The sequence below is a fragment of the Onychomys torridus genome, chromosome 8, assembly GCF_903995425.1.
Source record: "Onychomys torridus chromosome 8, mOncTor1.1, whole genome shotgun sequence".
NCBI lineage: Eukaryota > Metazoa > Chordata > Mammalia > Rodentia > Cricetidae > Onychomys > Onychomys torridus.
In genome coordinates, this window is record NC_050450.1 from 756,027 (window position 1) to 777,202 (window position 21,176).

General features: G+C 49.1%; 2 protein-coding genes across 3 annotated transcripts in view; both read right to left on the reverse strand.

Moving 5' to 3' along the window:
• Positions 1-17,319, reverse strand: part of Gnb1l (G protein subunit beta 1 like) — a 74,211-nt gene extending 56,892 nt beyond the window's left edge. For both annotated transcript variants that reach the window (XM_036197983.1, XM_036197984.1), the window contains exon 1: positions 17,276-17,319. The gene's annotated coding sequence lies outside the window, so the exon portion shown is untranslated. The remainder of the gene's footprint in view (positions 1-17,275) is intronic.
• Positions 13,770-17,335, reverse strand: Rtl10 (retrotransposon Gag like 10). Its single transcript, XM_036197982.1, is given in 10 exon segments — positions 13,770-14,380; positions 14,382-14,554; positions 14,556-14,657; positions 14,660-14,826; positions 14,829-14,900; positions 14,903-14,968; positions 14,971-15,038; positions 15,040-15,111; positions 15,113-15,454; positions 17,276-17,335. Coding segments are annotated over 9 exon segments (1,092 nt in total). The 5' UTR covers positions 15,265-15,454; positions 17,276-17,335; the 3' UTR covers positions 13,770-14,160.
• Positions 17,336-21,176: the final 3,841 nt, after the last annotated feature.

A 21,176-nucleotide genomic window follows, 5' to 3' on the forward strand; every position in this document is an offset into this window, starting at 1 on the left:
TAACTTTCAGGGCTGGCAAGACAGTTCAGCAGGTAAAGGCACTTTAAGCCTGGAGACCCAAGTTTGGTCCCAGAACCCATTAACAGTGGAAGGAGAGACCCAACTCTACAAAGCTCTCCCCTGACCTCCATATGCATGTTGTGACAAGTATATGTACACACACACATCATGTACTCACACACACACAGTAATACATTAAAAAACTTTCAGGAGGCATAATCATAAAAGAAAAATAATAACTTTGACTTAAACAGAATCAGAAACTTTTGCTCTTTAAAAAAAATGCTATAAGGGCTGGGCCTGGTGGTGCATGCCTTTAATCCCAGCACTTGGGTGACAGGAGCAAGCAGATCTCTGTGAATTAGAGGCCAGCCTGGTCTACAGAGTGAGTTCAAGACAGCCAGGGCTACATAGTGAGACCTGTGTCAAAACAAACAAACAAACAAACAAAAAACCACGCCAACTAACCAAACAAACAAAATACTAGGAGGGGCTGGAGAGATGGCCTAGCACTTCAACAGAACCCACTGCTCTCCCAGAGGACCCAAGCTTGGTTCCCAGCACCTACACTGGCAGCTCAAAACTGCTTGTACCTCTCACAACCACCTGTGAGCCCACTCGGCAGAATCTAACATCCTCTTCTAGTCTCCAGAGGCACCTGGGACACCTGTACACATGTGACACACACACAAATAAAAACAGATTATCTTGAAAGTTGCACAGAATTTTTTGTTTATTTGTGTGTGTGTGTGTGTGTGTGTGTGTGTGTGTTCCCTTGAAGCTAGAGTCACGGCAATTGTGAGCCGTAACTGACATGATGCTGAGAAGAGAGCTCAGGCCCTCTGCAAGAGCCACAATAGCTCTTAACCACTGATCATCTCTCCAGCCCAAGTTATGAAAAATTAAAAAAATACTATAAGAAAATATAAAGATAAGCACCTGGGAAAAATACTTGCAAATCATATATCTGTATATCTGATAATTAATCTGTATGATGAGATATGATGTAGGTCAATGGTAGAATGTATGTAAGTTTGATTCCAAGGTGGAAAGGTAGAATTTGTATACTGAATATTAAACAAAAATTGAGCTAGCACACATAAATGGTAGTATGTATGTGAAAACACACATACACAAAACAAACAAATAAATAAATAAATGAAATGTCCTTTTAAGTTTTTTAAACATGTCCCAGCCATGGTGACACATGTCTACTCCTAACACTCAAGAGGCTAATACAGAAGGATTGGTGAGAGTTCAAGGTCAGAATGAACTACACAGTAAGTTGAAAGCCAGCCTAGGATACAAAATGAAATTCTGTCTCAAAAAACAAACTAATAAATTCAATGCTGACCTGCAGCTTGAGTTGGCAGCACTTGCCTCCCATGCAAGACCCTACCAGAAGACCTGGGTGTGCTAGACCCTACCAGGAGACCTGGGTGTGCTAGACCCTACCAGGAGACCTGGGTTTGATCATCTGCACAAACCAAAAAAGTGTTATTATTAATGACAGAGTCACACAACTGTAATTCCAACACCTTGGGGGCTGCCTGTACTACATAGAGAGCCCCTGGGAAAAACAGTAAAAACAACAACAAAATGAATTTTATTTTTCCAAATAAGACAATAAAAATATATTTAAAATTAAAAATAATAAAAACATTTAAACAAACATTTCACCTAAAACAAGTGATTGACAAAAGCATGAAAACATAGTATTTTTGGTCACTAAAGAAGCACAAAACAAGACTATAATAAAATGTCACTGTGTACTTAGCAGAAGGGCTAAAATAGAAGAAGCCGTCACCAATTCCTGGAAAATACGTGAAGCAGCAAACAGCACACTCTGTAATGGGATTACACAGTGGTACAACCACTCTGAAATAAAGTTGGTCATTTCTTTAAAAACAGTCCCAAACTGGAAACAACCCAAACATCCATCAACAGCTGAACAAACAGCCACATATCCACACAATGGAACATATGCACACTCGACTGTAAGAGGTAGGAAGTACTGACACACGCTTCACCGTGAATGAGTCTCAAAATAATCAAAAAGAGTAAAGACTCTGAGCCTATTTATATAAAATTCTAGGAAATGCTAACTGACCTACTGGGAACCCAGGGAAGGGAAGTGTAGGGAGGGGGAGGGGAACACACACAAGGGGCCTGGAGGAAACTTTGAGGACAATGTGCCCACTGTGCTTAAGACAGTGTGGCAGATTATCCCAGGTGTTGAAAACTATCAAGCTATTACTTTAAATATGTGCAGTTTATTGTATATAAATGTTTCATTTTTCTAAAACTTAATAATTAAAACCAATTTTAAAAATCCATTAAAAAGGCTGAATATGCCAGGCCATGGTGGCGCATGCCTTTAATCACAGTACTCAGGAGGCAGAGGCAGGAGGATCTCTGTGAGTTTGAGGCCAGCCTGGTCAACAAAACAAGTTCCAGGATAGCTAGGATTGTTACACAGTGAAACTTTGTCTCAAGAAATCAAGAGAAAAAAGCGGGGAGGGGCTGAAGAGATGGCTCAGTGATTAAAAGAACTTGCTGCTCTTGCAGAGGACCTGGGTTCAGTTCCCAGCACCCACATAATGGCTCATAACCACCAGTAATTCCAGCTCTAGGGGGTCTAATACCTTCTTCTGATTTCTGTCGGTATCAGGTACACATGTGGTGCACATACATACATGTAAGCAAAACACTCTTACACACAAAACGAAAATAGTAATAAATAATTTTAAAAATAAACCACAAGCCGGGTGGTGGTGGTGGTGGTGTATGTCTTATACCAGCACTTGGGAGGCAGAGGTAGGCATTCTCTAAATTCAGGGCCAAGCCTGGTCTGTACTACACTTGAGTTGAAGGCCAGCCTGGTCTACAAAGTGAGTTCCAGGGCTACACAGAGAAACCTTGTCTCAAAAAAACAAAAAACCAAGCCGGGTGGTGGTGGCGGCGGCGGCGGCAGCGGCACACGCCTTTAATCCCAGCACTGGGAGACAGAGGCAGGCAGATCTCTGTGAGTTCGAGGCCAGCCTGGGCTACAGAGTGAGTTCCAGGAAAGGAACACAGAGAAACCCTGTCTCAAAAAAAAAAAAAAAAAAAAAAAAAAAAGACAACAACAACAACAAACCACAAACACCATCTAAGATGAACCAATGGTAAATAAGCAGACAAAGGTGCTCACCATAGCCATGAGGGAGAAGCAAACTAAACAAAAATCAAGATCAGTAAGTTCCTATTGAGTGGCTAGAAGTAAGAAAGACGAAACCAAATGCTGCCAAGAATGTGGCAGCTGAAACTGTGGCGGCTGGTGAGTGAGCACTCTGAAAAGTTGAATGTGCACAGCAAGTGTTACCCAGCAGCCCCATTTCTAGTGTCTCAAGAGAGATGAAGTGCAAACAAGAGTCTCGCCATGAATGCTGAGTTTCCCTCATAATCCTTCCCCACAGAAAACAACCCCAATGACCCTCCTCAAGCAAACTGGCTACAGCGAGGACCAAGCTATCAACAAATCCAACGGTGTGGACTAATTTCCAGAAAATGACTGTAAGTAAAAGGATGCCTGGTGTTCGGCTGTTTCTAGGGCATTCTAGAAGGCAAAAGTGGAGCTAGGGAGGAGACCGGTGGCAGACCGCCAGGTCGGGACCAAGTTGTCTGCAGCCTGACGCTGCTGCCATCATGCTACGCCTCACTGTTGCAAATGCTGCCACTACTACTGAAGCGTCTTCCAATCTATGCTGAGGTAAAGATTTGATGGAAGCCAAGCATGGAGGTACACACTCAGAATTCCAGCACCTGGGTGACTGAGGCAGGAGGATTACACATTTCAGCCAGTCTGGGGTACAGTGCCAGACCCTGGGGGTGGGAGGAAGAGGAAGAAAGAGAACTGAGAGATAAACAAAGAACCAGAGAGATCCTGCGCAGAGCCGGCTCCCACGCGGTACACTCTGGCTATGCACTGACCCCCTTCCTCAAAGGGCAGGATGAAAAGAGCTAGCACAGCGGAGAAGCCCGAGGAGCACCAGCTCTGCCAGCCGACCAAGGTCAACACTGGCAGTGCGGAGTCACATGGGCGACACACACTGATGATTTTATGTGAAAATACAGGCACTTTATCTTGGCATTCTTCCTCCCTACACCCACGGCCTCGGTGTGATCATGAGGCAAACAAGTGACAGACCATCCGAGGAACATTCTCCAAGATGCTGTGCCTCACTACTGCCACGGTTAGCAACAATAGTAAGGAGAGGAGACCGTCAGGGTTAGTAGGCTAAGGGCACAAGGAGAGGAAATGCAAGAGAGGTCCTGGGACAGAAAAGGACATTAGGTTCAATTCAGGAGTCTGCATTCAGCCTGGATTTCGTCCTCAGTGGCGCCCAACTTAAGATCTCCATGAGAGAGAGAGGACTCCCTCTTCTGTGTACACTAACATGCTCGGCCCCTGCTCACCTGGCCAGTCTATGGAAGTCTATATTCAAATACAACATACGATGCAATACATGTGGGGTCATTTTCTTGTACTTTGGTTAATGGTACTTAATTTGCCACCACTATATGATGAAAACTCAATTCTTGTTTAGACATTTCTGGCTAAAAACAACATTGCTGCTGCTGGTTTTGGGGGGGGGGGTTGGGGAGAGTTCGAGACAAGGTTTCTCTGTGTAGCTTTGGAGCCTGTCCTGGAACTCTCTCTATAGATTAGGCTGATCTCAAACTCACAGAGATCCGCCTAGCTCTGCCTCCTGAGTGCTGGGATTAAAGGCGCGCGCCACCACTGCCGCCCAGCTACTGTTGGTATTAAGATAGATTTTTCCTATGTAACCTTGGCTGTTCTAGAACTCACTCTGTAGACCAGGCTGGCCTCTGCCTCACAGAGATCCTCCTGCCTCTGCCTCCCAAGTGCTGGATTGAAGATTGTGCGTATGGGTGTTTTGCCTCCATGTATGTATGTGTACCACATGTGTGCAGTGCCCATGAGGCCAAAAGAGGGCATTAGAACCTCTGGAGCCAGAGCCATGAAGGTGCTGAGAACTGAACCCAGGTCTTCTTCAAGAGCACGTGCTCTTAACCACTAAGCCATCTCCTAGCCCCAGAAGGCACTTTCTTTGGACACAAAGCAGCATGCCAGGAAAGAAAGGTTAGCTTTTCCCTTCAGTGCAGGGAAAGACTCAGAATCCAGAATTCACCAACAGGGCAGGCTGAAGGAACACAGCCAAGGCCATAAGCAGACATGCAGGAGATGCACATAAGGGTGCAAGTGGGCTTCCTCCCACCTCCTGCTTGGCCAGCACCTTCCAGGATCCACTAGAACAGAGAAGGCACTCCCTGAACAGGTCTGGTCTGAGCAGAGGCCTCTCTGATGGAAGAAATCAGAGGCATCAAGGCCCTGAAGCTCAGAACTGGCCCCCAATGCAGCTCTGGCCAGCATCCTTGCTGCCAAAGCCAGTCCCACATGCTCTCCTCCATGGAGCTGCAGCTGCGGCCCTGAGCTGTCCAGCCAGACAACTGACCTGGTGGCCAGTGCTTCATCTTAAAACCCAGGCACCCAGAATTGAGCATAGCCCTCTGTCCCGTGGATTCCATACAGTTCATCAGAAACCAGGTTCCAATACCTTCTCAGTCACTGAGACTGAAAGCCACTGAGAAATATCACTTTTGTGGCCTTGGCTCTGAGCCCAAGACATGGGTGGGAGCTACTTCCAGAGCAACCCAGCGAGAGACCTCAAGGCCTGTGAGGGGTGGTCCTGCCATAAATAACACCAACATTTCCACAGGGGCAAGGCCTGCCTCCTAGTGCGGCAGTGAAGTTGTTCCCTGTTCCACAAAGAACTCAACACACTCCCAGGCAGGGCTCATGTGCTGCCAGCTCTGGCGTCCTGAGACCTGGTCTCTACCTACATCAGATGCTGCAGCTCAGCCCAGGAAAGACTCCAGGAGGCTGGACCTGCCCATGCCCACGCAGCCCCTCCCTGCCCCAAGTGTGCGGGAAGCAGGTCTGCCGAGGTAACTCAAGCTGCACAAAGAAACCATTCCTGGAATGGGGCTCCGTGTGACGACTCGGAGTCAAAGGCGCACTTCATTGCTGCTCTCCAAATCCCAGGCATTGTCAGGGCCTTTCCCCTTTGAAGCCTCGCTGAGTGATTGAAGCGTCTACTTTCTGAGGGGCAGATAGCACTGGGCCAGTAATCTGACTCTAAGCCACGGGATAAAGGTAGTTTGTTTCCTCTCAGCCTGTCTGTCAACACCTCCTCAGTAATTAGCCCTAATTATTACAAAGGGCCAGCCTCCCATTCGGTTATTAAATCAGAAATGGTATCATGGCTGGGCATCTGTCAGCGCCCCAACTGGCGACCTTCGATTCACTGAATCCTCTGTCAGTCTCCGCCTTGGGAAGTACCAAGGCAGGCAGCGAGGCAGCAGCTTCAAAGATACGGAACCCAGGAAACACTCTGGGGCAGCAGGGAGGCACAGACGGCAGGATGATAAGGAAAACAGCAAAGAAGGTGGGTGCCTGAAGCCCAGTGCCAACGTGGGAACTGGCACCTTCCCCAAGGCCTGGAGGGCAACACTCCAATCAAGGTCTCACCTCACTTACTCCAGGGCTGACTGCTACCAGTCTGTGAATGTGTAGGCAGCGGCTCTTTTCCCTGGAGGGCAGCATCCCCCAGGGCTGCATGGGACATCCTCCATGAGAAAGACAGGCAGGCTGCTGCCTTGGCAGACAGCTTGGCCTGAGGCCCAGGGAAGCCCTCACCTAGTTTTGTGAGGTTGCACGAGGATGTTCTCCAGGCTGAGCTGACACCATATTACTGAAAGCCCTGAGCAGGCATGACTACCCCTGCAGTCTGGGCTAGAGCCTTGACATCTCTCCAGGAGAAACAGGTTGCTGCTCATTCTACATCAGGGGCCTAGCACCTGGCAAGCACTGCTCTGCTCTGGGGTGCTGCTGCCCAGCAGGATTCATGTACTTCCCTGGGGGCAGTGTCCAACCCCAGTCCTCCATACCTCCTGGCCAACAACAGTACCTTCTGGTCACTCATCTCATCAGGTCTCATAGGCCCCTCTCAACAGGCCCCTCTAATGACTTAGGTGACAGAGACCAGCTCCAGCTTCCTATTAGGCCTGCCCCAACGGAGATACAGCCCAAGTGACAGACCAGGACAGTAAGCACAGGTCATCAAGCCTCCTCCCAGCCCACCAGCTATCTATGTCTTTTCTCGGCAGTGCCACCATCAAGTCCCTGTCAGGTACACAGACAGCTAGTCCTCATGGCTAACAACTGCCACAGTTCAAGGCCAGGCTAGTAGAGTAGTGAGAGTGGGCTCACCCTTGCTGCTTAAAAATCTCTTGGAGTATGTGAGGCAGAGGACTGGTCAGCCCTGCCTCTAAAGGCTCCCAGTCAGTGACTGAGCTAAAAGGTGATGCCAGGATGGAGCTTCTGAGCTGTAGGGCAGATAGGGGTTCTCCCAGAGCAGGCACCTCAAGCTGCACCCAAGGGCACTCACTGTTCAGGAGTGGTCTAAGGAGCCCAAGAGGTGTCAGGAAGGAAACCTGCTCTGAGACACTTATGGCAGAGGGGAACCCAGCTAGCACCAGGCCACAGCCCTTCTGTGTCTGAGCACATGGCAAGTCCTGCTGCTCTACAGGAAGTGTGACCATCCTTTGTGCTAGGACCAGCTTCAGGGCCCAGTAACCAAGGCCCCTTGGAGAAGGTGTCCTTAGCCATGGTGGTAGGGACACTCTCCACCAGCGCCAAATGTCTGGGCCCTTGTACTGTACAGACAGACACCAGGGACAGACGGGGGAAGGGAGCAGTCAGATGTCTCTTTCCATCTGCCTGGTAGCTCAGCCACTGGTAGCTCAGCCCTTGGTACAGCAGAAGAATCTGACAAACAGACAAGTATCTAAGAGCCACCTCCACGCCATGGCGCTTAGCTTGCTGGGCTCACCCACCCACAGGGCCCTCCAGGGCTCAGTGCCTGCTACAGAGGACACAGTGGTTCAAGGAACGCTAAGGTAACTCAGGATTCTGCCATCCTAGAGAGCAGGCTCAAGCATGTTGCCCACAGACACAGTGATCCCAGGATGTGAGATGCAAGTACTGAAGAGCTAGGTAAAGGGCACCCCAGAGCCCACTACACTCTCCTCTCCCTGGGACCAAATGTGGTTTAAAAATTAGCCAACATGAGGAACAAGGACAGGTGGACATTTCTCTACTATAAAATCTTGACTCCTTATAAAACCAGCTAACTAAGGATAGACTAGACCAGAGTGCAGCCAGGGAGCAGTCAGTGGCTGAGGCCAGACCCAGTCTATGCTCCATGGAAAAGGGAGAAACAGGATCCTCTGTCAGTCAAGATACAACAGGCTGTACTCTGGCATGTGCATGTGTGTGCGCACACACACATCCCTTAGTGGCCTCACACATGAAAAATTTATTGCATGCTCAGATTACACAGCCATTATATTATGGCTGTCAGATTCTCTGCCCATCACAGGCCTTGACAGAAGACCCTCCCTTCTCCCAGTCACACTAACAAGGAGACTCCAGCTTAATGTCAAAGGCAACACATGAGATTTTAGGAAAACAGGACAATGCCTTTGAACCATCATGTAGGGAAAATTTTCTTAAATAATAAATGAAACAAGCCCATGTACAGAACAACTAGGAGCAGCCTACTAAGGTTAGAGACTAGCAATTCCACACCTCAGCACTGGCCCCAAGACCAAGGCCCTGAGGGGCCTTGCTGCACACAGCACAGAGAGCCACCCACAGCACTGCTGAAAACTACAAAATGAAAATAAAACTCATCACCAGGCAGTGGTGGCGCACACCTTTAATACCAGCACTCGGGAGGCAGAGCCAGGTGGATCTCTGTGAGTTCAAGGCCAGCCTGGTCTACAGAGTGAGTTCCAGGACAGGCACCAAAGCTACACAGAGAAACCCTGTGTTTGAAAAACAAAAAATACATACATACATACGTACATACATACATACGTACATACGTACATACGTACATACGTACATATGTACATATGTACGTCTTGGGCATTGTACTAGGCTGAAGTACCCCAAATTCTTCAGCTGAAGTCCTATTCCTACTGTGTGACAGAACATGCTTATATTTGGATACAGTACTTAAAGAAGTGATACAGGTAGAGTATCTTTAGGTAGGCCTGATGCAGCATGCTTGGTGTCCCAGTAGATTAGGACATGGAAACACATTCAGAGGGATGACTGGGCAAGGACACTGGGAAGATAGCCACTCACAAACCAAGGGGAGGTCTTAGGAAAAACCATCCTGCCTGCAAGTAGACTTTGGATTTCTCCACTCCAGAATCATGAAGAGACACATGTACACCATAGATGACAGGCCCACCCTTTCTCCACAATGGCCTCCAATGTGAACAGCTGCTTACTCAGCTTAATACTGAGTAACGAACGCCCCTGTGGTGGTTTGAATAAGAATGACCCCATAGGTTTATATACCTGAATGCTTAGTCATCAGGGAGTGGCGCTAATGGAAAGAATTAGAGATTAAGGATTAAGAGATGTGGCCTTGTTGGAGGAAGTGTGTCACTTGGGGCGGGCTTTGAGGCTTCAAGAACCCATGCCAAGCCCAGAGTCTCTTTCTCTACATCAGGACGTAGCTCTCAACTATTTCTTCATCTCCTGCTCCAGTGCCATGTGGGCCACCATGCTCCCACCATGGTGAAAATGGACTAAACCTCTGAAACTGTAAGCAAGCCCCTAGGCAAATGCCTTCCTTTAGCCAGGCGGTGGTGGTACATGCCTTTAATCACAGCACTCTGGAGGCTGAGCCAGGTGGATCTGTGAGTTCGAGGCCAGCCTGATCTACAGAGCAAGATCCAGGACAGGTTACCAAAACTACACAGAGAAACCCTGTCTCAAAAACAAAACAAAAAATTGTTTTCCTTTAAGAGTTGCCTTGGCCATAGTGTCTCTTCACGGCAATAGAACAGTGCCTAAGACACCAGCCCACATGAGGAGAACCTTTGTAACTCAGGTGCAGCTGTGGCTTCCTTTGGCTGCAGTAGTGTAAGTGGGGTGACAGCATCACTGGACTGTGTAGTAGTATGTGCAGATAGGGGACCTGCTGGTAAGTGTTTCTGAGGTACAGCAGCAAGCAGAGCATATCCAGTCCATTCCCAGACACCCGGGGTAGACAGCAAACGAGGTGCCTACTCAGGTCCCTGAGATTTTTAAGTCCTAGCCGATCCTGACGGAAGCTGTAAGAATGACAGCTTTACTTGCTCTGCCCTACTGCTGGATCTTGAATTCTTCTAGTTTTGCTGATCACAATGTAATGACAGACAGTCACAGGGGCGTAGGCCTCAGCCAGGGCACAGTGGATAACCTCATTTCATTCAGCCCTCCTGAGCACCCAGTGAGGACAGACTATTTAATACCTAACAGGGGTCAGGTGAAGAAACAAGGTGTGACTAAACTCAAGCCCACTCTCAGATCTCACACACCATGATTACATACCACAACTACCACGGCGTGAGCATGTAGGCTAGTGGTCAGACATATGCATGCCTAGAACTGTTAATGTGGTGAATCTAAGCATTGTAGATCCCTACCAATAGTAAGAAGAAGCCCATCTGCCATACCCCTGGCAACTCCGTACGTGTAAAGCATAAACTCATGGAACTACTCATTTTCTGTAGCATGGCTCCAGTTTGGGTCTTAAATGCTCTGCAAAGCACATGTGTTAAAGGCCTGGTTCCCATCTTGGCTCTGCTGAAAGGTAGTGGAACCTTAGTAGGGGCCTCATGGAAGGTTTCAAGTCACAGAAGTACCCTTGAAGGGGATACTGGGTCTTCTGCCCCTTCTTATCATTTTTTTTTCTCATCCTGGACTGAGGTGAATGGTTTTGCTACATGTTGCCACCATGATAAGCTACCAACAAGTAGTGGACTAAAACCTCCAAAACTGATTATCTCAGTCAGCCCTTATTACTGAAGAAAGCTAATGAGTATTTTTATGACCTTAAAAAATGTCATCTTTAGTCCATCTTTAGTGTATGCTGGCACACTGATATAGGCATCCTGCTCTACTACATTCCAGAAAGCCAACCAGTTATCCAAGTGGTTTTACTGACATGCATCTGAAACACCACCAACAATGTTCTAAATGTTCAATTGTATGGCTCTAACATGGTTTTCCTCACTATTGTTTCTCTCTATTCCAAAATCCAAGTGCTTCAAATGTTGCAGCTTTACAAAGTACTCCAGTGTCTCAGAGGACTTTATTACCAGTCTTCTCTGGTCTAAGGTTTTCCTTGGAGATAGGTCTTTTAAAAACCTTTTTGCTAATGCCCAAGGTCTATTTTTTAAGAGATAAGATGTCGGGATGTTTCCCAGGGAAGTGAGCAGCACACACTAATCAGAGGCTTGTCTGCCCTCTTGTCTGGCTCCAGGGGAGTCCTCCTCTAGACCGTCTGTCCGAGTGCCAGCAAGGGTAAATGGCCAGCCCCCTGCACACAGGTCTAATCTGATCGCCTTCCCTCCCAAGGACTAGATCACCTGGCCAAGGGGGGTTGCTGTTGTCACTGTTGCTGATGCCACTGTAGACAAGCTACTTTGTAATGGTCTGAAGACCACAGTCCAATCTCTTGTTCTTCCTACAGACACCTAGGAACAGACAAGCTGGTCACTGCAGCTAAAAGGCCCTCCCTTCTTTCCTAGGAAGCAAGAACCCAACCACAGAGAGTAGACTCCTCTTCTAAACAGGACCAGACTAATTTTCTAGATCACCTAGACTCTGCTGACTGCTCTCAAGCCTGCCAACCAGAGATGCCAAGCAGTGGGCCTTTGGACACAGGCAGTCTAGGAAGATCAGGGTCAGCAGGAACAATGGCAATTTCAAGCAGCAGAGTTCATTTCAGGTCCAACAGAGGTGGGAGGGTAGATGCATTAGGGGCCAGCAAGATGGTGAGGGCCAACGAGTAACTAGGCCATCATCCCAGAGAGCCAATCCAGGTTCCACCATCAGAGCCACAGACAGGCCCAGCCACAGACAACTAAAGAGTAACAGAACAGTCCGTTCCAGTGACGAGCACTCATAGGAACAGCTGGGCAACCTGGAACAGAAGCCTAGGACTACTGCAAAATCATTTCTGTTAGCAACATTCCCAGCTGTTTTGTGTATACAATGTCTGTGCTTAGAAACAATTGATAAATAAACCACTTGGATCCAAAACGTCTCCTTAGTAAGTTACCAAACAATCCAACAACCTGCTCTAAGGCTCAGTGGATGTTTGTTCATCACGGCCTCTCCGAAGGCAGCCAGCTGCAGTCTGTCTATGGAAGCTTTCCTCTCTCGTCTAAGAACTCCTAAGTAGGCACATGCTGTGTACTGGGCAGCTACATCTCCATCCTCAGACCGACTTGGCTCAAAGGAGTGTGCATGCTCAGCTCTCTCTAAAAACTCATCCTTGTGCAGAACTGGTCTTTCTTCATTCCAATCCCAGGCTTCACATTCCCAACTGCTACCCGCTCTTCTCTTTACCTAGAGCTCTCAGAAGTCAGATCCCAAGGCCACCCAACACCTGGCACTCCCTCCTCCATCTAGCTCCACCTCCTCCTGTCAGACCCTCTCACCTTCCTAGCCCCCATTGGGGACCACCAATGCACACCTGTGACACTTGGCTGGGCTCTGCTAACAGAATGGGTATAGAACTTTTGTTCACTAAATGAAGACTGTGAGCAGCCACCATAACACAGCAGTAAGTCAACTCAGGTTTATTGAGCCAGCAATGGAAGCTCAATCTGCCAGGAGATGCAAGTCATTCCCATCAGCAGCGTGAAGTGTTGAAGCATCCGTGTGTGTGTGTGTGTGTGTGTGTGTGTGTGTGTGTGTGTGTGTGTGCGCGCGTGTGCGTGTGAGAGAGAGTGAGAGAGAGAGAGAGAGAGAGAGAGAGAGAGAGAGAGGGGTTGCAGAGCGGGGGCAGGGCTTTTGTAAGCATAACCAGGTGTAGTGAGAACATTGCCATGTAAAAAGGAGAATGACTAGAGTTGAACCGAGCAAGAGGCTTAGCTCCCACCCTCCTGCATCCAAACCTCCCAGCTGGTGGCCAGGGCTTCAATAAGACCCCAGGAAGCATGGTTCTCAGCCAAGATGTCACCTTATCCCTCAGAAGGATGAAAATGGCTGCTTCTGCACTGCTCATAAGAAATACGTCCGCCAAAGTGTACAATGACAAATGAGTGGCTGTCTAAAAAGGCAGCATATACATACAACTGGGTATTATTTAGCCATAAACAACAAAACAAATCCAAGCAACATGGAACCAAAGGCACTATTAAGTAAAATAAGCCCAGGTACAGAGAGATAAATGTCACACACGTCTGTATGAGGACGCTATCAGAGTTGATTTGGCGGAAAGAGAAGGCAGATAATAGTAACAGGACAGAAAAGAGCAGGAGACACGAAGCTCAGATAACTCCACGGCACAGTGTGCCCTTAGACTTGACAATAATGTATTCCATATTGTATTGTATTGTATTGTATGCAAATACAATCCCATACAAAGAAATGATTAATGTTTAAGAAAAGAGAATAGCAATCACCAAACTGAATCATTATACATCTATGTATCCAATTATATTATACTCCATAAATACACCATTTAAAAAACAAAAAGATTTAGTCCTAGCACTCACAAGGCAGAGGCAGGTGGTTCTCTGTGAATTCAAGGCCAGCCTGGTACATAGCAAGTTCCAAGCCAGCCAAAGTTACATAGTGAAACACTGTCTCAAACACAAGAAACCAAACCAACCAAAGGATTTACAAAGGAGCCATGGCATCCTTCAAGCAGCCTTCTTTCCATTGTAGGCTACCATCAGAGGTCACAGAGAGCAGAAACACCAACAGGGTTCTTTGTGGGGGCAGCGTCTGGCCCCAGTGCTACACCTGATGGGGGATAATCTACAGTCTTTCCTATAGGAACTTCCAGGTGTGGGACGGGACCTCAGCTAGGGGCCCAACACAGGCTCCCATTCTTGTTAGGAGTTGGGCAAGCTCACATGCCTGTCTGTCTAGCTATCCAGCCACGGGTCAGCGGAGTCATGGCTGTGGGACTCCCTTGCTGTGCACGGCTTCTCACAAGGAGCACTGCTGCACACCTAGTCTTTGTGCAGAACGCAAGGATGAGGAGGGAACGCAGGGTTGGGATCTTGTGGGATCTCTGAGACACTATCCAGCCACCATGGGGTACCCAGAGATTCTTCCTGGTCTCCTTCGGCTTTAGAGCTCTTCTCTATTTTCTGGGGTTCTCAGATCCCCAGATGAGCTGACTCTAGATTCTAAGAATAAGAGTTAATAAATCTTGAAGATACTGAGACAAGTTTGGATCTGTGTCCTTTGGATGGGGGCAGCTGGCCTCGCAGCACTATAATCAAGGCTACATGCACAGCCGGACTGGCTCAGGGGCTCTTGGGGTCCAGAGGAGCTCTTCCTGGCCAGCTGCTGCTCAGGCCAAGAACTTCTGGATATAGTTAGGCCTGAACAAGCAGGGGTTGGAGAGAGCAGCTAAAGCAGGCCTCAAGGCCACCATGTTGAGTGTTAGGGCCACTGAGAACCGAACTATGTAATGCTTTACTGTGGGCAGCTGTGGAACCACACTGGTGGCTGGCTTGCTGTGGAAGGCAGAGGACAAGACACAGTGGCATGGTACTCAACAAAACTGTTTGCGTCTTGAATAACTTCTTTGAGATCCTGGCAGGAGAGTCCATAATCATCAGGCAAGGGCAGGTCCCTATTGAGGTAAGGAGCCACCTAGGCCCAAGCTAGGCTAGGCCTGGCAGTCAGCTGAGGCTCTCACGGACACAGTTGAGATTGTCCTGATAGTGTTCAAAGTGGAAGACATATAATCTCCCAGCTGGGTTAAAAAGTAGTCTAGCAGCCATGGAAAGCTATCAACGGTACCAGGTTGGAGCCAGGAATCCAGCAGAAGTCCATCCTGAGTGGCAGGGGTCTGGTATGCATCCAGCTGGAGAGCCCCTTCTGTAGGCTTAGTGCCAGAAGAATCCTTAGCTGTGCTATTCCAATCCATGGTGGTGTACACACACAGGGTTCCCATAGCAGGATTTCTCAATCCAGGAATCCACAAAGGGGTCATGCCATGAGGTACCATCCATCTGCTGCTGCCAAGGGTGTGCATTGGTGAAACTGGCTGTCACCTTCACAGCATTACCAGGGCTCTGCCAACGGTTCCTGCCATGAAGCATGCCAGGAGTAGAGGAAGGAAAGGCCCACGTAAGGCCTGGTGTGGACAGAAGAGGCAGGCACAGCACAGCGGGCCAAGATGCAGCTGGACAGGGTGTGGCAGACTGCCATTCCAGGGAAATGCTGAGGACCGGGGTGCCAAGCCGGTAAGAGTGGAGGGACTGTCAGATGCAGGCCATCATCCAAGGGAATCTGTCCAAAAACAAGGTAGGGAAGAGCAGGAACCAGGCCAACCATCATCACTGAGCTGGCAGGAGGAAGCAGCAGGCAGAAAACCCCCGGAGACCTGACTAGCTGCTCTGAGTAGAAGGAGAGGCCCAGGGGCTGGGAGTGGGGAGGGGGTAAAGGAAACAGACAAATGCTGCCTGTGACTTTCAAGGTGTAAGGACAGATGCTGTCAATCCAGAGCATCAAGGAATTCCAGGGCAATGACAGTAGCACTGTCATTTGTACCATTTGTGTGTGTCACAGTACCATTCGTGCTGAATGCTGACCACCCGCCACCCACAAATTGGGTACTACTATTACTGCCGAGGAAGAGTGGCAAGGTGATGTGGTGCAGCCACACACCAATTAGTAAATGCCAAGGAAGGGGCAGACCCCGTCTGTGGAGACACATGTAACCACACACCATTTCACGGGCTGCGGACTACCCTTCAGAGTGGAATGAGTGGGCTCCCAGCTGCCGGAACACTGTACACAGCTGGAACGGAGCACGCCAAAGCATCCCTGCACACCCAGACCAGGTACACATGACAGGTTGCCTCGCTTGGTCTGTTTCCTCCTGCTCCCAGGATTCCAGAGACCACCTGCAGGCAAAGCTACCCAATCCTCAGCACACCTCCCTCACCCTCATCCCAGTCAATACCCTGGCACCCTAAACCCCAAAGGTGAAAATCTGCAATTCCACTTTGGAGTCTTCTCCTGTAACCACCAGACCTGGCCAGAGCTCCCTCTCACGGTTGGACCCACCCTTCTTCCAAGCTGTAGTCACAAGGCCACACAAGGAAGTAGGACAAGGAGCCCTCTCTGCAGCTCACACACTGCTCCAGTCTCTCCAGAGAGGAAGCCCACACTTGAGACCTCCTCGCAACGATCTGCTTCGTCCTGCACACACACAGCCCAGTTCTCCCCAGCTCTCTCCTAGGAGCACCAAGTCTAGCACATATCTTCACACCTGGTTTTCTATGTGTTTACCCCTGACCCAGAGTCAGTTTCCCCAGAAAGGTTCAGCAAGGTTGATCTTGGTGCCAGCACCTCCCTAGTGGCTTGGAAGTACCACCAGCACCTACCTCTCCCACCCAAGCATTCTGGAGCATCTCAAATAGGCCCCTAACTAACACCTGAAAGCCCAGCCCTTGACCTGAGATTCTCTCCATAATCATGAGCCAGATCCAGTCTCTCAGTGAGTTCTCAAAAAGTAGTGCCCACAAGCCAGGCCCCAAGCCCCAAAGCTAGGTATCAGGCTGCCCACAAACATCATGTCATACATGCCCAGAAACCAGTATGCCACCCATACCTCCTGCCCCAACTACTAACTTTAGATGTTATCTGCCCACTCACCTGGGTGCCTGAGTGCCTCTGGCAACCTAGGAGAGAAGCACCCCCACCCTTGCACAAACAGTCAATTCCTGCTTTAGCCTAGGTCTTCCTAACCCTGAGCCACTCACTCACTTTTTGAGCCTCAAGATCATCCCACACCGCCCCTGCCTATCAGTCTGTGGAACGCTCCCTCTTCTCTCCATCAACCCTCCCTGACACTAGGTAGTTTCGCTCCTTTTCCTGACTGGACAGCAATCTACTAGAAGGGGCGCGTGGGAATCTTCCTCCGCAGGCTGGGCAGTACCTGACACATTGGCTGAGCTCTTTGCTCTAAGACCCAGGAGACCGGGGAACAGAACTTGCCCAAAGTCAAAAAGTGAATGGAGGTAACCTGCACCGCCCACCTGCCATCCAGCCACCGCCATGCAGAGCATCCGGCTCACAAGCTCGGGGTCAATGAAGCCCACCTACCTGAGGATGCGCAAAGCGAGGCCGCCGGGGTCAGAGGATGTGCTGGCGGACCCCGGAGAGAGCGGCGGGCTTCTGAGACCAGGATCCCACAGCCACCTGCAAAGTGAAGGGCGAGGAGAGCCTGAGCGAGATCAGGGGAGCGGGAGCATGACTCCTCCGGACACAGCCCACACCTCAGCCCGCCCCCGACCTCGCGCCGCCAAGCGGACCCAGCCCCACTAACCCGCCGCCGAGGTCCGAGCCGCTTCCTAGGATTCTGCCGAGCGCCTCGTCAGCCACGCCCCCCTCCGGCGTGCGCTCGGGCGCCCCGGACACTCCACGCTCGCCTTCCGGCAGGGCTGCGCGCGCACGCTCGGCTCGCCGCGCCTGCGCCGTGAACCGTGAGGCCTCTGCCTTGCAGACCTCCCTTCGGTGCCAGCGCAACAGCCCGGCGCGAGGGGTGATGGGAGTGCGCACTCAGTTAGCTTGCCGAGAGGCCGTGTGCGCAGGCGCCAGCTGGTCCACAGGAGCAGAGGCGGGGCTGCTGCGTTCTCATTTTTTGCTGTCATCTGGAGGACTGCCCAGGGCCAGCATGGGTCGGGAGGGACCCGGTACTGAGAAGCTGCTGAGTCTGCAGGCGCATCTCCCCGAGTGGCAGGTCCACATAGTACCTCTCACCGCCTGGTGCCCATGATCAGAGCCGAATGAGGTCCAATGTCTGCATATCTCCACCCCAGCCGCGAGAAGCAGGGCAAGCTGGCAGGCAGCACATCCCTCTGCTTGGAATCATAGCTAACAGCTGCAGGGAAGGCCTGTGGCTTTCCTTCGTCTCGCGTGTGTGTGTCTTTGTGTGTCTGGACCCAGAGAGGGCGATGAGGGCTGGCTGTCAACGCCTGTTGGACAGGACAGTGCCTAGTCCAGCGTGGGGCCCAGCACTGGGGCATTTTAGAAAGACCAGGAAATGAGCCTGTGTGCCCCTCATATGCATATGAGGATTTGTCCCTCTAGCTCCTCCGTGTCCTCGTGTGTCATCCCACAACCCAGACATAGTGTTTAGATGGTCCAAGGACCAGGAACAGAAGGCGTTGCTGCACGGTAATACTCCTGAAATCAAGCACGTGTATAACACACCAGCTCCCGGTCTGCCCTGCTCTGGTGACTCCTTTCATGAAAGAGCTCTGAAATGTTATCTGCATTTACACCCAAACTCACTCGCTTTGATCCTTGAAACGGGAATCAAAGATCACATTGTACTTTTCAAGGGTCTGTAGGGTTTTCAGTAGCCTGGGCCAAAGATAATAAAAGTGGCACCCAACCAGGAAACACCTCCTTGAAGTGTGAATGAAACCTGGATTTTTTTTCAGTTGTATCTTTCCTAATTGACCTGATAATTTAAACTTCCTCCCTTACAGGAGGGGTTGTTTCTGTGAATTCCGATCACCCTCCGGCCCCAAGCAGCCGGAACCAGCTCATGACTAAACAGCAGAGTGAGCAGCAGGCTTGTGCGAAAGACCACACAACCAAGCCCCTCCTACAAAGGCCTTTTTTCAAATTGCCTTTTAGTTTTATTTTAGGGCATTACCTCAAATGTGCATGACAAAATTTATTGTAGTGACCACTGTAAAGCATACAATGCAGTAGTCATAGTAACAAATACACTCACAAGGGCATGCACCCAGCACCACCATTCCAAGAGCCATTTCATCCAACTAGAAACTACCCATTAAACGCGGAGTCCTCCTCTCCAAACCCTGAGCACCCGCCATTTTGAGTCTGAATTTGACTGTGTACCCCACATACTTGGTGCTCACACAACATTTGTTCATTTGTGAATTGTTTCATTTAGTATGTTTTCAAGGTTCACCTATGCCATAGCATGTGTCTGAATTGCCTTCCTTTCACGCGTTGACTGAGGGACTGGGGAGGTGGCTCAGATATTAAGAGCACTGACTGCTCTTGTATAGGGCCTCCATTTGTTTACCAGCACCCACATTGTGGCTCACAGCCATCCATGACTCCAGTTCCATGGTATCTGATTACCTTTTCTAGTTTCTTCAGAACCAGGCACATGCATGGCTCACATATAAGCATTCAGGCAAAAGCAGTCTTACATATAAAAATAAAAACTTTTTGTTTAAAAAGAGTCAGCCTTTAATCCCAGAACTCAGGAGGCAGAGGCAGGTGGATCTGTGAGTTTCAGGCTACCCTGGTCTACAGAATGAGTTACAGGCCAGCCTGGTCTACATAGTCAGACCCTATCTCAAAAACATCCAAAAATTTTAAAAAAAGTGACTGGTCCTTCCTTTGAGTGTCCATATTCTGTTTACCCTTCATCCCTCATGACAATGAATTGTCTACACCTTTGGCCATGTGGGTAATAGTGCTGTGGAATCATTGTGTCCTAGTCAGGGTTTCTATCTCTGGGATGAAACACCATGACCAAAAAGCAAGTTGGGGAGGAAAGGGTTTATTTGGCTTACATTTCCACACACTATACATCATCGAAGGAAGTCTGGGCAGGAACTACTCAAATGGCAGGATCCTGGAGGCAGGAGTTGATGCAAAGGCCATGGAGGGTGCTGCTTACTAGCTTGCTTAGCCTGCTCTCTAATAGAACTGGGGACCACCAGCCCAGGGATGGCACCACCCACTATGGGCGGGGCCTCCCCCATTGATAATTAAGAAAATGCCTTGCAGCCAGATCCTATGGAGGCATTGTCTCAATTGGTTCCCTCTTTTCAGATAACTCTAGCTTGTATCAAATTGACATAAAACTATCCAGGACACGCTGTAAAAGATCTGTTTGAGTCCCTGGTTTTAATGTTTAAAATGTATATGTTATGAATGTTTTATGTTCATTTATGTCTGCATCATGTGCATGCCTGGCACCCTCTGCGGACAAAAGAGGGTGGTGTTGGATCCCCTGAAACTGGATCTACAGATGGTTGTGAGCTGCCACGTGGGTTAGTTCCTCTGGAAGAGCAGCCGGTGCTCTAAACCACTGAGCTGTCTCTCCAGCCCTGGTTTTAATTCTTTAGCTATACACCAAAAAAGAGCAGAACTGCCAAGTTTCACAGTGATTCTGTTTTGTTTGTGATGAACTCCAGTGTTCCAAGCCGGTTGCCAGCAGTGGTATCCAAGGGTTCCAGTTCCTCCACCACCTGCCAACAGGTGGTTTGGGTTAGGGTTGTGGCTCAGTAGCTCACATGCCCGGTATGAATGAGACCAGCACAAAATATTAAGTTTTCCAATCTGTGAGCATAGTGTGTCTTTTCCTTTCTTTTCTAAGTCTTCTTTAATCCTTTTCTGTAGCAGGAATCTTAAAGAGTCTTGTTAATAAAATCAAACCTGAGGCCAGTTATTGGGGTGAATGCTGGAAGGTCAGAGAAGCAGAACAAACCAGTTTCCTCATCTTGCCAGTTCCTCAGCTGGTCTTGTTTCCTCAGACTGGGAATCTCTGAGTCCTCATCCCAATGGCTCTCAGCTGAACTGCTGCTGGAAAGCCTGAATGCTTAACCAGCCAAATGTTTCTAGTTTCTGATCCTCATGCCTTATATACCTTTCTGTTTTCTACCATCACTCCCTGGGATTAAAGGCGTGTGTCACCATGCCTGGCTGTTTCCAATGTGGCCTTGAACAGAGGGATTTCTGTCTCTGAAATGCTAGGATTACAGGCGTGAGTACCACCATTTTCTAGCCTCTGTATCTAGTGGCTGTCTGTTCTCTGACCTCAGATAAATTTATTAGGGTGCACAATATTTTGGGGAAACACAATACCACACTTTTCAGCAGAACTGAGCATAATATCAGCGCTTATAATCTCAACTCAGAAAGGCGAGGCAGAAGGATCCTGAGTTTGAGGCTAGCTTGATCTTTATAGCAAGAGTGTATCCAAAGATTATTTTAAATGTTTATTATCAGT